This window comes from Lacerta agilis, chromosome 10, assembly GCF_009819535.1.
Source record: "Lacerta agilis isolate rLacAgi1 chromosome 10, rLacAgi1.pri, whole genome shotgun sequence".
NCBI lineage: Eukaryota > Metazoa > Chordata > Lepidosauria > Squamata > Lacertidae > Lacerta > Lacerta agilis.
The window spans coordinates 32,054,706-32,070,313 of record NC_046321.1 but is presented as its reverse complement, the minus strand read 5'-3'; the positions used below and the strand labels follow the sequence as shown (position 1 = coordinate 32,070,313).

Below are 15,608 nucleotides of genomic sequence, written 5' to 3'. Positions count from 1 at the left end.
AGATAGAAGCCTTTCCCAGCCGCTCTTGGAGATGGCCAGGAATTGTACCTGACTCTACTACTGAGCTACAGCCCTTTTGAAGTATCGCTAATCTTCTAATTCCAAGCATCATGTTATGGCAGTGGAATACATGGAACCCAGTTACTAGCTCAATTTAGATTTAATGTGATTAGCTATAAATCTTAGGGGCAGAAATTAGCAAAACATCACATCATTTTAAAAAGTCAACACCATCAAGTTTAGAAACATCTATAGAAGTTATTTAAAAACAATACATATTTAGAAGTAGAAGCTACCTTCTCAGCAGCTCGCCGATAGGCCCTTGTACGAAATCGGAGAAACACAGAATCTCTCAGAAATTGCAGGTATGGATCAAAGCCTGGTGGGCGCAAGCCAGCGCCCAGGTTAGAAGGAAATGAACTCTCCACCAGTGTGCTAATGAGCCGGCAGAAAGCACGAGTTAAGGGATACTCCTCACACCGGGATTCAATTTCATTCAATTCAACCTTTGCAGGAAAACAGAGAAACAAACATTTTTAAAAATGTAATTTAGGGCAGCATAATGTCAGAATGTATCTATAGAAGTTGTTTTTTTTACACAATTACAATAGATTCTCATGTTTCACCACACCCAGATGAATTGCACAAGCCATGTTTGCTTTCAAAAAATGACTAAAAGGGCATAGGGCATTAAGCTTTGTTGTTGTTGTTGTTGTTGTTGTTCAGTTATTCAGTCGTGTCCGGCTCTTCGTGACCCCATGGACCAGAGCACACCAGGCACCCCAATCCTCCACTGCCTCCCGCAGTTTGGCCAAACTCAGGCTAGTAGCTTCGAGAACACTGTCCAACCATCTCATCCTCTGTCGTCCCATTCTCCTTGTGCCCTCCATCTTTCCCAACATAAGGGTGTGCATTAAGCTTTAGTAGGTTTGTAATCTGCCTATTGCTTTTCAATGTCTATGGCCTCAATTAAGCTGAAACTAGTCACAGCCAAGTTAATTAGTAATCAGTGAAACAAGTTAAATCACAACAACCCTCATTGCTTCCAACAGTGCTTGCAGTTCGATCTGAAGCAAAGTCAGGTGCATCTAAGTCAATTGACTTCATTAGGTTTAGGCATGCTTAAATCTACACAGGATCAGAATGCTCATCACAAACAATTTCAGGTGTCTACTCATTTTGTAAGGATTTTTTTTCCCCTTTTGACTTTTCTGAACAATGTGACTTTAAATAAAGGAGTATGTGCACTATTATTACTATTTTTAAATATGCAAGTAAAAGACTCTGAAGTTCCTATTTGCTGAAGCAGTCCTACAGCTTTTCACTTTGTACAATCATCTAGCTAACTAGAAGCAGATTTTACCTCAATGCCAATGGCTTGTCTTTGGCCTGGAGTTCTGACAGTTTGTAGTATCTTTCAAAACAAACAAGAGAGAAAGGAAATGATTTTTCATAATCATCAAAAGAACATGAGAGCTAAAAAATGAGGTACACTGTTTATCTCACACACTCTTTTTCAAGAGCTTCTACCTATATGAAAAGGTATTGTCACCCTTCCAGAAAGACCTATTAAACTCTATCCAACAAGCTTTTAATGCAGCACCTGAAAATACCCCTCCCAGTAGAGAACACTGGACTGATGCAAATGCAATACTTCCCGTTCCTTAACCATTATTATGGGGTTGAGTCACATGCTCCCTCTTCCCATCCTCTTCCATTTAGTTTGCAAATTCACATAGTGCAAATGTAACAACTAACCACAGCTAACACTGGTGACGAAAGGAGAATGGAGAACCTGCACAAGAAAGGAGGAAATATGGGGAAGGAGTGCAAAGTCCTATCGGCTTTTCCCTTCACCAAGGGAATGAGCACACAAAAGTTACAAGCCCACCAATGTTTACAAACCTGCTAAGAGGCTACTAGCCTAAATTTCCATGTTGGCCAAGGAACAGAAGCAGCTCCCTTCTGCAGCTAGCATAGAAACACAGGTTATTAACAAAATTGCTTCTACTAAAAAGCAGTTGAGGAGCAATACAGCAATCCACTTTTCTACCACCAACTTGCTCATTTGCTTTATTGAATACCTGGTCACCTAGGATTACCAGGAAAATTATTAAATATAAGGCTGCATTGCATCTGTGCTGGCTCTCCTTTGTAGGTAGCAAGATTTTGTTGATCGGACCTAAAAGGACTAGAGTGCTAGCGTGATCAGCTGTCTTTACCTCAAGACACATTCCCACCTTCTCTCCACAAAAAGGGAAATCTGCCTTTCTTCTTAACCTTATTCAGAATCTGCCAGTACAGATTTATAATACATAAGCAAATAATACATCACAGAAAGGGAATCAATTGGACTTGCACTTTTTCATTCTGTTTCAGCTGCTTGCTACTACAGCCCAAAATTCCAAACACAGAAAACAATGCCATGCATATAATTAACCCCACCTGATTTTTAAGTAAGAACTAGCAACAGTTGAATAAAATAGAATTTGGGGGAAGCATAAACTTCTAGTATTCAGAGCATACATTGCTAAATAGTGTCAGAATACGTACAGGATTGCACTAAGGGTTAAACTGCCATAGAAAAAGTTATGATACCTGGGTGTATTCCAATGACTGCCACAGTGAAGCAGCAATTTCCGGAGATTTCCCAAAGGCTGAAAGAGTCTCTAATAACTCTGCTTTCAAAATGGGATGGATGCTACATTGCAGAAGTCCCAAAATTATAACCACTGGTGTCCACTGAGGGTGTTCACAGAGAGCCAAGCGGGCATTCTCACTCTAGAAAGGAGAGAAAGAGCACCAATGACCTCTGATGATTCAAACAAAAGCTAAGCAATGTCATTATGGGGCCAATTATATTATGAATAAGTATCCAGCACTAATATTTTCCTTACTTTCTATCTTTCTCCCAGTCAAAATGAACTTCAGTTCAAGTCAATCAATGGCTATATCATTTTTCCTCTAGTACATCTGACTTTTAACATAAAATGTGCTGGGTTTGTAAAGCCAACTTAATTAATAAAATAATGGACAAACGGAATCCTGAATGCATCAGCCATTAAAGGAAAGGCCTGTTTACCCATTTCACTATAGTTTCTGTAAGTTGCAGAAATGAAATCAATCCATCCTGTTCTTTCTGGGTGATGCCTCTGAGAGGAAGGTGACGATACTGAATGCTATCTGCACTGGGCAAATCTTTCCGCAGGTGCTCATGGTACAGCATCAGAGAGTGGAAGAAATGCTCCCAGGAGACAGGACTGCCACCTGCTCCTTGGATGTTTTCAGCTAGAAGGGGGGGGGGAAATATCTGCATGAGTACAGATTATGTTAATTAAGCCTACACCTAAAAAAATAAAACCTGCCCTAAATTTAAGCTTAAACATTTTTATTGTATATCATCTGAAAAACACCAGCAACCCTATATTCTAATATTAAAAAACACACAAAAAAATCTTCAGTGGAAAAACCTGCAAAGGGAAACCAAAAACAACTGAGTATGCTTAGTGGGCAGGGAAAGCAAACTGATAGTTGGGGGATAGAGGAGGATGGAATGCAGTAGCCTGGAAAGGGCATGGCTTCCTAGAATCCTTAGCAATAGCAGTCCACACTGCAACATTTGCTTGCGGGTCCCATTTGTTTATACCATGGGTCTGGAAACTAAGGCCTGGGGGCTAGATCCAGCCCAATTGCCTTCTGGATCCGGCACGCAGACGGTCTGGGAATCGCCGCGTGGATCGGCGTGGGGATTCTGATCGTTTGGGCTGCACCATCCCCCCTCCCTCGCACACACCGCGGCGGCGCCCCCTCCCTCTCTCCTCCTGGCTTCTCCCCGCCCTGCCTAAAGGTGGAAGGGGGTGGGCTTTGCTGAGCTGCAGTTGGCAGAGTGCCATTTTAAGCAACCCCTCTCCAGAGCCAGCCCTTTCGCGCCGCTCATCGTCCCTCTGCCGCTGCTAGCCCCTGCCGCTCACAAGGCACAGGTAAGCAGCGACCGGGGCTTGTCCAGTGCTGTGGAGAAGGGAGAGGAGAGTGGGGGGGGTTCAAAATATAATCAGGCCCCCCACAAGGTCTGAGGGACAGTGGACCGGCCCCCTGCGGAAAAAGTTTGCTGACCCCTGGTTTATACCATGATACTCTGTCCCTCAAACATGAAGAAAGCTGCCTAATACTGAATCAGACCACTGGTTCATCTAACTCAGTATTGTCCGCACACGAACCAGCAGCGGCTCTCAAGGGTCTGAGGCAAAAGTCTTTTCCAGCCCAACCTGGAGATGGCAGGTATTGAACTTGGAACCTTCTACATGTGCTCTATTACTTTTGTTCTTTTCCTAAAAGGCAGCCGCAAAGTTTACACTTAGAAACAAGCTATAGTGAACACAGATAAACATCAACTAGAAATGTGCTTAAGAACATAGCATAATGAAATACATAAAGCTTAAGACTAAAGTATTCACTTCCTTGTCTGCTTCAGGATAGGCTGCCTTCCAAATAATGCATTAGTACTGAGGTTTTGCTGCAACAGATTCAAGTGAATGGGAAAGTATGCTGGCCTATTTGAGGCCTTATTTCTTACCATGGCTGCTGCCGTTGCCCTTCAGCAAAGTAAAGCAGTAATGAGCGCATTGGGGCCCATTGGCTAATCCCCGGAGCATTTTCAGGTAAGGAATGTAAATTGTTGAGGGAAGGAGGTCTCCCATTTGTCTAACAAATTTAGACAAAACAACCTACAAAAAAAAGTATAGAAACATTTGCCTAGGAAGAAATATATGCCAAAAAGCCAAAGGCCCCCAAAGTTAAAGTTTTAAAATAACTTGTAATATACACAATCTGTTCAGACGCTAACAACTAAAATCAAATCCCTTTTCTAGCCTTGATTTTCTGAAAACTGGCATTGGTTGGACAAGAATTCCCCACCGCTTCCAAGGCACTAGGGCAGGCATGGAGAACCTGTGGCCCGCCAGACATGGCTGAACTACAACTCCCATCATCCCTGGCCATTGCCTATGCTTGCTGGGACAGATAGGAGCTGTAGTTCAGCAATGTCTTAAGGGCCAAAGGTCTCCCATACCTGCACTAGGTGAACGATCCAGTTAAATGTTAAGTACATTTAAATCCCATCAATTGCAGTGGGGACGGTTTAAGAGTATTTTAATCTCTTGTACTGAAATCAATGGGACTTGAAAATGCTGAACTTTTGCTGGATTATGCCCTATGGCATACAGTAACTTTAAAAAACTTTAAGGAAACATTGAAAACTGCTTAGCATTTAGAATGCTCACTGTAATAATTTCAAATGCCCAATACAGCAAGTCAGTATTGTTATACCCAAATGCAGAGGGGAGGGGGGGGGGTGAAAATCAATTAAATCTCCTTTATCCACTTTTGCTGTCACTATCATTTTAAGCAGTTGTGCTGTTTCAGACAACACGTTTGGGGCCGCAGGAGGAAAGCTGGGTGTGCCCCAGCTTGTCGCCTCTTCATATGAAATGCAAGCATCCATAGCTTTTGGGGAAATAGGATGTGCTACTAATTGTTTTAAAATGGCTTTCAAGAAAACCCAAGCCAAAACAACAGAGGAGGGAACTAGTATTTTCTCACCTGACGCTGAGGTGGTCTTTGATGGGCTATCCCAATATACGATCCTATGATGGTGGAACTCTGCAGGGGCTCCGAAGGACACCAGTACTCAAGAGCAAGCTCCAAATTAAATGGATCCTTCTTATACAACTCAGCAATCTGCAGAACAGAAATAATGTGAGTCCTATATACCTACAAATATATATATACTATAGCCTATCATGATCTTTAGGAACATTGCCTTTCACCCGATTATCATCCGTGCGCCAAATTCAAATACCAAACAGATTCCATTAGCAGCAGCCCCAGCTATGTTAATACCATTCACTTCCACAGTCACAAAACCCCCTGTGGCAGCTTTCAAAATTTACGCAACTTTTTCTGACTAAAGACTAATTTGCCAGCATTAAGAAGAAATATAGTTACTTTAGCATAGCTTACATCACGTCTGGTATTTTTTAAGTGGGATACAAAAGTGCTATTTTTCTAGAAAAAAAAGTTGCCAGAATGCTTCTCTTATAATTGCAATGGAGCCCACCTGAGAGGTCCCAGAAGTGTACTGAATATATTAATTGGCACCAATGTTCTTGGTATTCCAGCTGTATTATTTTTAACCAATGTAACAATATTTTCCAAAAAATGAAACTATGAGTTCTCAACATTTTATTTTTAAAAAGAACTTACTAAAAACATCAGATGCTCCAGATCCCGTCTAAGAGAAAGAGGAGGCTCATTACCCAACTGTATACTCATGTGTATCATGCGAGCATCTTCATCAGCACGGTTTCTTAGCTGTTTCACCTACACAATTTGCCAAGGAAATAAATTTATTGATAATTAACTATGAAGTGAACAAGAGCAGACAGCTTTTACAGGCACTTGACTAAACCTCATTAGCATGTATTAATGAAAGGACCACTAGAATCTTTTTTAAACGTTGCCTTAAAGCAGGTTTGTCCAAAGTCCGTTTCAGGGGCTTAATCCGGCCCTTTGTTCAGCTCTCACGGCCCTTCACTTCATCAAATCTAGCCCTCTTTGAAAAAAGTTTGGACACCACTGCATTTACCACACTGTAAGTTTACACAAGGAACTGGTTCTTTACACCAATACCAAAGATGAATATGGGATAAGAGAAAACTGATGACATTACTAATTACATATATTTAAGACCCACTGATTTCAAAGGTACAAAATTGATCACATGCTTGTCTCTCTCACTGAAATCTATGGGACTGAAACATTTCTCATTCTAGCTGAATTGTGCCCTCTATTCCCCAGAAAGTTAGTCACCATGTAGAAAAAGTGCAATTGTTGTATCTGTTTCATATAACAATAGCAGGCAACTGAATAGAATAAAAAGCATGACTCCTTCAAATGAAGCTCAGACCTATTACTAGAATTATCCAGATTGGAAAATTGAGGGAAATCCTCAAGGATGATTCACACCCTGGCTGGCACTTTCTTGATCTCCTGCCCTCAGGCAGAAGATATAGAAGCATGATTAGTCGCACCAACAGGATAAAGAACAGCTTCTATCCGTGGGCTGTTAGGCTACTGAATGAAAAGATAACAACAGGGCAACTGACTTTCGGGTTAGGTGGGTAAACGAGGGGAATTAAGACTAAGAGAGCAGAGTGGGAATGTTCATGTAATCTCACTGTATACAAGTTGTACAAGTGACAATAAAGTATTTCAAAAATTTCACAAAAAATAAAGCTAGTCAGCAAACATTGAAGGATGCCTATGCAAGTACTGTAGTTTAATTCAAATTAACAGCTGAACAGCACAACCCTATGCATGTATACCTAGAAATAAAACCCACTGAATTTTATGGAGCTTCCTCCAAAAGTATATGGGTATACAATGGCAGCTTATGTATATTCAATCTTGCAGTAAGTCCCATTAAACAGAATGAGAATGAATTTCAAAGAGATCTATGAAAGATTAACTTGACCAAGTTGAGAGATTGTTACTAGAAAAAAGAACTACCCCAGCAAATAGTAATGATGATGAGCGAACCAGAAAAAATAGCATTACTAACATAAAATAATTTGTATGTGCACAATCTGGAAGAGGGCAAAGACCACAACATCAAGTACAGTGGTACCTCTGGTTATGAACTTAATTCGTTCTGGAGGTCCGATCTTAACCTGAAACCGTTCTTAAGCTGAGGTACCACTTTAGCTAATGGGGCCTTCCGCTGCCACTGTGCTGCCGCCATGCAATTTCTGTTCTCATCCTGAGGTAAAGTTCTTAACCCGAGGTACTACTTCCAGGTTAGCCGAGTCTGTAACCCCAAGTGTTTGTAACCAGAGGTGTTTGTAACCCGAGGTACCACTGTAGTTGCTTTTTCTAAGGAAAAAAAAACTATTAAATTACTTAAACTGATCATTGGGGCTTAAGACAGGATTTAGCCCAGGCTTCCTCAAACTCGGCCCTCCAGATGTTTTGAGACTACAATTCCCATCATCCCTGACCTGCTAGCTGCTAGTCCTGCTAGCTAGAGATCATGGGAGTTGTAGGCCAAAAACATCTGGAGGGCGAGTTTGAGGAAGCCTGGTTTAGCCAAACAATGTGCAGTATGCATGCAACTTATGTGTATTTAACATGTGCAATTTCATCATTACGTGGTTGAAGGCTGGCTAGCTGAAATCTCCAAGGACAGAAAGTTTTTAAGCACTCTGCCTTTTGGCACAATAGTTCCAGAAGGTAGGACTGCTTGTGCAGGGGTGGTTCAAGTATATGTGTCTTTGCATACACGTGCCATCCTTGGAACGTAACCCCCATGCAAGGACCCGTGCGTCAATTGGACAAGCACAAAATGGTCACCGTGTGTATTTTAAAACTTCACACATATATGAACACAAAATGCAAGACATAATTCCCACACTGAAATGCTTATATTAGTCTGCATAAATAGATTGCAATGAAATATTTGTCCTGCTTATATCCAGTCAAGAAAAATACAACTTACCTTCATTGGCATGAGAGCAAGAAAGTCGGTGGTAAGGTTGTGGATTCTACGTATGTAAAATTCCTCTTGGTAGAAGTTTTCAGCTCTCACCACAGATTCAGTAAGGAACAAGAAAACGTTGTCTGCAATTGCTAACTCTGCCATTGCTTCATCTGCCTCAGCAAATTCTGCAAGTGCTGAAGAGAATGAAGAATGAATTCAAGAGACAGTCTAATAAAGCTACTAACTGTGCATACATTTCATAAACAGCATGCTTAAGGGTTGGCAGTTTAAACAAAGGAATATGCATGATAGATTGGCTTCCTCCACTAAGCAAAGGAAACAGGTGGGATTGAGTTTCTTGTCTATGAATCAGATTACCTGTCACATCAGTGAACTGTGAAATTCCACGCAAGGCTAGAGCCCAGGCTAACCTAACAGTTCCTTGAAGTCCTGGCAGTTTCCAAGGCCGAGCATCCTGAAGGCGTGTATGGATTGCAGCTATATATTGTCTCTCTGTTAACAGTGGCAGCTGGTGCATTAGTTCTACATTTTTTTAAAAAAAGCAAATACAAAATAGAAGTTTAATACGGAAAGAAATGTGGTTTCAAGTCCCCTGAAAATAAAATGGGTGGCTCAGCAAATACAATAACCTCTTTCACCTCTTTTATTTTGTAATTCAGAGCTAAATAGCTCCCATCAAATTTTGTGAACTATTCAGTTTAAATACTATGAAGAAGAAATGAGGAAGTCTCAGAAACAGCAAAAATTTAACTCATCTTAATCTATGTGAATGACGTATATTTTGGCATAGCCAGAAAAACAGTTTTACCTTCTCGATCTTCAGTGGCCTGTTCTAGAAAGCTGACATCAAAGCAATAGAGGAGTGCCATAAGAAGTGCCAAGTTTACTCTGTCCAATGAACCATCAGCTTCCACAGTCACTTTCTCTAAGTAAGTAATCAGGATTAAAGTATCATCCCGGCTCAGCGGTGACTGGCAAGCCCAAACAAATAAGCTCTCTGCCAGTGCCTGCCTACACTCCTTGATGAGATCAGAAACCTAAAAAAAAAAAAATCAAAACCAAGTTACTACATATGTAGCTTTAAAATATGCTATTTATCATATAAAAAACAATACTATCCATGTTTATCCAAAGGTCAGCCCCACTGATTTCAAAAGGACTTGTTCTTTATGAAAATGCATAGAATTAGTCAATCCCAACCAAGTTTACACAGAAGGAAGCCTTTTGTGTTCAATGAGGCTTACTCCCTGGTAAGTACATCTAAGATCATAGCCTTAATCAATAACATTATATATCAAACTCATTGCATACGATGAAGTTGGTTCTAAAAAGTTATTTACAAAAACTAATTTCTGTAACCAAAAGCAGGATTTTAAGATGTTTCTTAGCATGACTAATATTTGCAACTACACGATGAAATAAACAAAAGACTGGACACTGATCAAGTTCACTTATAATGTCAAACCATAGTTTCACATTATATGAATGAGCCTTAGGTTTCTGCACAGCCTACTTCCCTCACTTGCTCCAGTCCCCACCATGACTTCCTTGTTTGCAGCAATGCATACAGTGTTACATCTGAACTGCCAAACAATGAAGTAAGTGTATGTGAGCTCAAGACTCACTGTGCAATGACAAACCACAGCCTTGTGCTACATGTGAACTTTGTCAGTGTCTTCATACTTGGAAGAACTTAAACAAATTTTACTGCTCTTACTCCTTATATGGCAATACTCACTCGTCGGTTGGAAAATCAAATGTATACCATCACACATGTTAAGACTGCATGCATTTCTGCACTCATATACACATGATGAAAAACGCATATGTGCTTATCAGTTTCTTTCATAGAAATTATATCCCATGCCACATGTGAAGCTGTCACCACCATTAACATTTTAGGAAGCAAAGGTGAGTAGAACACCACGGCGGGAGGTGGCAACTCTTGATGTTTTTATAGCAAATAAAATTTCAAGTACTTACTGTCTCTGAACATCTTAAGCATTTACCTCTTTGCGATGTTTCTCACTGCCCAATCCTCGGTCTCTCTGCAGTTTCTCAAACTCAGTGTTTACATCAATTTGAGACACCAAAGTCAGAATTTTATGTGTGAGACCCTGCTCCATCAGTTCATCTGTAAAGCGTGTTGTTATGGATACCAATTCAGGGCTGAAATCAAAAGGAACAAATTCCAGAACACCATTAAAACAAATGTGAAAAACAGAAGCTTCTGTGATAGAGACAAAGCAAAATGCCAAAAGCCGAATCATAATTTATAGGGGAAAACAGGGGAAAATATCTCCCTTCTGCAATACTTCAAAAAAATCTAGGTTCAACACAGAAATATTGTTACTGTTTTAGTTTAGGTATTTTCAGAAGCTGTTGCTTCAGAAAACAGACCTGAGTTCCAGTGTCCAAGTCTTGCCTCGCCGAGACTGGATGAGTGTCCGCAATGAATTTGCAATGCATCGCTTTCCATCCCAGTATAAAAGAACAGCTACTAAACCCCTGGATAGCCCAGGAAAACGAGGCTGCTGATGCTCCCCTGGAAGAAAGGTACAGTCATAAGAAAAGTCCCCATTTATGCCACCTCTTGCTTTTCTATTATCATTCTCTCTACCTTCTCTGCCGCTGGTGCTCAAATTATGGGTAGAAAGGTAGATGGGCCCTTAATGAAATGCAGAAACCCATCCTCTCTCTCTCTCTCTCTCTCTCTCTCTTTTTCACCCACCCACCCCATTTCAGCCAAACCATGCCCCACCTGTTCTAAGAACAGTAGCTAAGGCAGATAGATTCCCTCTGACCTCCATATAAGTCTTGCATCGCCTCTCTTTGCATTGTAACATAAAGTAGATGGGGGGGGGGGAAATTCCATATTTTTTCTAGTAATCAGAGTGTCTTAGACTACAGGTATTCCAAACTGCATCTAACTATTTTAATATTAATGTAATATTTTAATATCAGTTGTGCAATTAGCCTGACAATTTTACAGCCTCATGAGCAAGTAAGGTGTGTATATATACAAACATGCATATAACATTCTGCAAGAAATTATTCCAGCTTTAGTAATTATGAAAATCTGCTGCTTTTGTTTATTTTGAATCATCTATTCTACTTCTGCTAATGATGTAAAGGGACAAGAGCTATGGAGAGACACAGACATACCCCTAAAACAGAGCTATGTCTCTTCAGAATAGAATAGAACAGAACAGAATAGAATAGGTCAGCTTGTTCCCATTCCAATATCACATTACCTGCTAGAAGGAGTTCAACAGCTGCCAACTCCCCAATATCGAAAAGATCACTCAGAATAAAGGCCTCTCTGATTAGCTGCTCTGGTAAGAGTCTGGTTCCTTGTTGGCCCTGGATAGCAACTCCTTCTGTACTTGCTTTCTGAACCTTTTCATGCTGTTGGGCATTCTTTGGCTACAAAACAAACAAATTAGAATTGCCACTCTGACCAAAAATGCATAAGAAAAATGAAATGACATTTCATATGTACAGTATGTCATCATACTGTCAATTCTCCAAACCATGAGAATGAGCTCAACAGCATTTCCCCATTAGGTGCAGTCTTAATACAGTTACCATATAAAACATGATTTAAATAAACAAGTGCAATACCAACTAAACTTTTTTTACCACCCATCTCCCAATAGAGCAAAGGTTTACTTTTTACCGGATTTCTGAAGAGGGATATGAAGTCAGACTTGTATTTCTTTAAGATCTGGTCAAGAAGATGTGTTGCTTCAGGTTGCCTTTTCCATATAGCATTAACCACTGCTTGCCAAATGTCTTTGTAGGGCCCCCACAAACTGGCAGCTAAAAATAATATAAACAATACTTTCACAAAAGGAGATTGTGACAAAACATTACAAAAACACAATTAAATCAAATGAATTATCTAAAAGGTAGTAATGCCACCTTTACTGTATTATAAACAGTGGTGGCTGCTGCAGTCTTGAAGAGGTACACACTAGATGGGGTTTCTTGCATTCACTTTATGGAAAACAGAATAATTCAACCCCCAAGCCAGATATGCTGGAGCAACTCAGGTTCAGGATGAAGAATGTTCACATGCATATACACACACCAATATGATAATGGTACCCTTCATCCAATATTCAGATGCATTTCTGCTGATTAGAAGAACAAAGGGTGGGGAAGGGGAATAAAAAGGAGTCCTCATGCAAGAGCCAGCAGACTTCAAGTTGCCTCTTATATTAAATATCCTAAACAGATGTTTTGCACAGGACATAGCATAAAACCTCTATGCACACTCGCATGTGTGAAGATCCCAGACAGGAGCCACTGGGCACACAATGCCTTCGTTTGCGTGAACTGCTGAGTTAAACTATGACTTAGCAGACATATGCAGCCTTCCAAAGGGGAGATTACAGCTGCTTTGCTCCTCCTCCGGCCTTGCTGTGAGCTACCCCATGGTTTAGCTTAGCATGTCATTAGAACCTGTGCTCATGGCTTGTCTCTTCTAGGCAAATCATAAGTTGTAAGTCAAGGCAAAACATTGGTTACAGCTCATGATTTGATTGGATGAGACAAACCACAAGCCCAAGTTTGGACAGTGTGCTATGCCAAACCATGCCTTGGCCCACAGATGAAAAGCAGCCATGATCTCCACTCTGGGAGCACTCACACTTGTGTATTTGCACTACCAAGCCATCATTGAGTTTAGTGTTTTTGTACGAACCAAGTTATTCTGACCAACGTGGGAGTTGATTCCATTTCCTAACCAAAAGTTGTTTCCCATATAGAAAATATTCAACAAATGAAGCATCTCGACAGCTAAGTGTATTAGGAACTTGGAAATGAAAAGTAGGCATACACAAGGAAAGCCACAGCTTCCCAGGCAAATATAGTTGCCATTCTAGCAGCATTAAAGTGTGCTTAACCAATGGAGATTAGTGTTCAAAGTATGATGAAAGTTATTCAGCCAGATATATGAACTCCAAAACAGGCTTCAAAAAAACCTTTTCGTTAAAAGTTCCATAACGTCATTATTTTACTGAATGTTTATCAGTGTAGCCAAATGGACGAGATCAGAGGCTACCAAGCAGAAAGCACGGACAATTCTGAATGACCCACAAGCGGACCACAGGAGCTCTATGATGAGTTACGTTGTTGTCATAGCAGTGGGTGTTGGCGCGAGAGGAGGGAGAGGCAGCACCCCACTTATCTAAAAAAAACCACAAACCGATTTATTGCCGGTTACATTTATGTACAGGCACCGAACTGTAAAAACTGTATGGGCGAAGCCAACTGACAGGCGCTACAAACTGAAAGGACCGGCACGATGCAGCTGTGGGATGCAACCCTACATCCGTTTACCTGGTAGCAAATCCCATTGAACTCAACGGGACTTACTTCCGAGTAGCCACATGGAGGATTGCAAGGCATATATGCAGGAACGCCGTCAGTAGTATGTTGCAGGAGGAGGCGCCACGACGGGCCGCACGATGGTCCCTCCCGCCGTGAAGGGAAGGGCGCCGGCCAGGGCGCCAGGAGCCCCTCGCTCCCAAACTGCGGAGGGAGGGAGCGGGGGTCACACTGCGGGACCGACACCTCCCTTCACGGCCTCCGGGCCGCACACGGGCCTCCCCGTACCTGAAATTACCGCCAACGGCGCCGACATCTTGGACGCTCACTGACTCGAGCCAAAGCGCCCTTGCCGCCGAGAAGACCCCAAAACGCTAAGAGGCGACTAAATTAATGCCTGAGCAAGAAACAGCCCTCGGAAAGATGCACACATTAAGGCTACTGAACAGCCAGTCTCTTCCGTTATCTGGAGACTGCATTTACTATATCGAGCCCCACCCCGCTCTCAGTTCATTAACAAAAACAGAGCCGTTCAGTTTGAACATTTGGAGCACAGGCACAACGTGACCACCTAATCGGTAAGTTCAGGACCCAGAAGCAAAGGATGCTGGGAATTGCGGTTCTTGCCCTCTTCCTGGTAGAAAGGCGGGAAAGGGAAAAGCAGCCTTTAAGACTAAACGCTTCTCTCTAGGGAACAGTACGGCCTATTACGCACAGTGGAATTTACTTCTCAGTAAACTTGCATAGGGTTGCACTGCAAAGGGCTGTTATCAACTGGTTCAGGGTGGTGGTTTCGTTCAACGTAGTTGGGGGTAGGGAAGGACCAGCGAAGTTGCATACAAAAACAATGCTGCATCCTTTATCTTTCTTTGTTGTTGTTCAGTCGTGTCCGACTCTTCGTGACCCCATGGACCAGAGCACGCCAGGAACGCCTATCTTTTACTGCCTCCCGCAGTTTGGCCAAACTCATGCTAGTCGCTTCGAGAACACTGTCCAACCATCTCATCTTCTGTCGTCCCTTTCTCCTTGTGCCCTCCATCTTTCTTTAGGTAAAGGTAAAGGGACCCCTGACCATCAGGTCCAGTCGTGTCCGACTCTGGGGTTGCGGCGCTCATCTCGCTCTATAGGCCGAGGGAGCCGGCGTTTGTCTGCAGACAGCTTCCGGGTCATGTGGCCAGCATGACAAAGCCGCTTCTGGCGAACCAGAGCAGCGCACGGAAACGCCATTTACCTTCCCGCCGGAGCGGTACCTATTTATCTACTTGCACTTTGACATGCTTTTGAACTGCTAGGTGGGCAGGAGCTGGGACCGAGCAACGGGAGCTCACCCCGTGGCAGGGATTCGAACCGCCAACCTTCTGATCAGCAAGCCCTAGGCTTCTGTGGTTTAACCCACAGCGCCACCTGGGTCACTTCCATCTTTCTTTAAGTTGATATAAATAAAAAAAGGTTAACGGTAATTTCTATACTTTTTTCCCCAACCTGAAAGTAGCAACAGAAGCCTCCATGGTAGATTTGCAGCTCTATTCAAGGCAAGGTCCCTGATCCCCATATTAGCTTGGCAAGTGTTTGCATGTAATGTTTTTAACTCTCCCAATATGTCAGTTGTGGGTGATGTTGCGTTAGAGAATACGAGGGGGCTGTTTTACATTGGGCGGAGGGAGTACTGAAAAGCAGCCAACACTTAAAAACCCAGGAGTGAGTGTTTTCGTAAGAAGGA

The 15,608-nt window shown here is 42.0% G+C and overlaps 1 protein-coding gene across 1 annotated transcript in view; it reads right to left on the bottom strand.

Annotated features, from left to right (window-relative positions):
- Positions 1-14,277, bottom strand: part of NUP205 (nucleoporin 205) — a 36,870-nt gene extending 22,593 nt beyond the window's left edge. The window contains exons 1-15 of the mRNA XM_033163502.1: positions 14,177-14,277; positions 12,234-12,376; positions 11,809-11,980; positions 10,955-11,099; positions 10,564-10,723; positions 9,363-9,591; positions 8,912-9,076; positions 8,552-8,727; positions 6,262-6,378; positions 5,599-5,736; positions 4,574-4,724; positions 3,083-3,288; positions 2,599-2,781; positions 1,364-1,414; positions 297-506 (exon numbers count right to left, since the gene is read on the bottom strand). Of these exons, the coding sequence (XP_033019393.1) occupies positions 297-506; positions 1,364-1,414; positions 2,599-2,781; positions 3,083-3,288; positions 4,574-4,724; positions 5,599-5,736; positions 6,262-6,378; positions 8,552-8,727; positions 8,912-9,076; positions 9,363-9,591; positions 10,564-10,723; positions 10,955-11,099; positions 11,809-11,980; positions 12,234-12,376; positions 14,177-14,204 (2,274 nt within the window). The 5' untranslated portion in view covers positions 14,205-14,277. The remainder of the gene's footprint in view (positions 1-296; positions 507-1,363; positions 1,415-2,598; positions 2,782-3,082; positions 3,289-4,573; positions 4,725-5,598; positions 5,737-6,261; positions 6,379-8,551; positions 8,728-8,911; positions 9,077-9,362; positions 9,592-10,563; positions 10,724-10,954; positions 11,100-11,808; positions 11,981-12,233; positions 12,377-14,176) is intronic.
- Between the last annotated feature and the right edge of the window lie 1,331 nt (positions 14,278-15,608).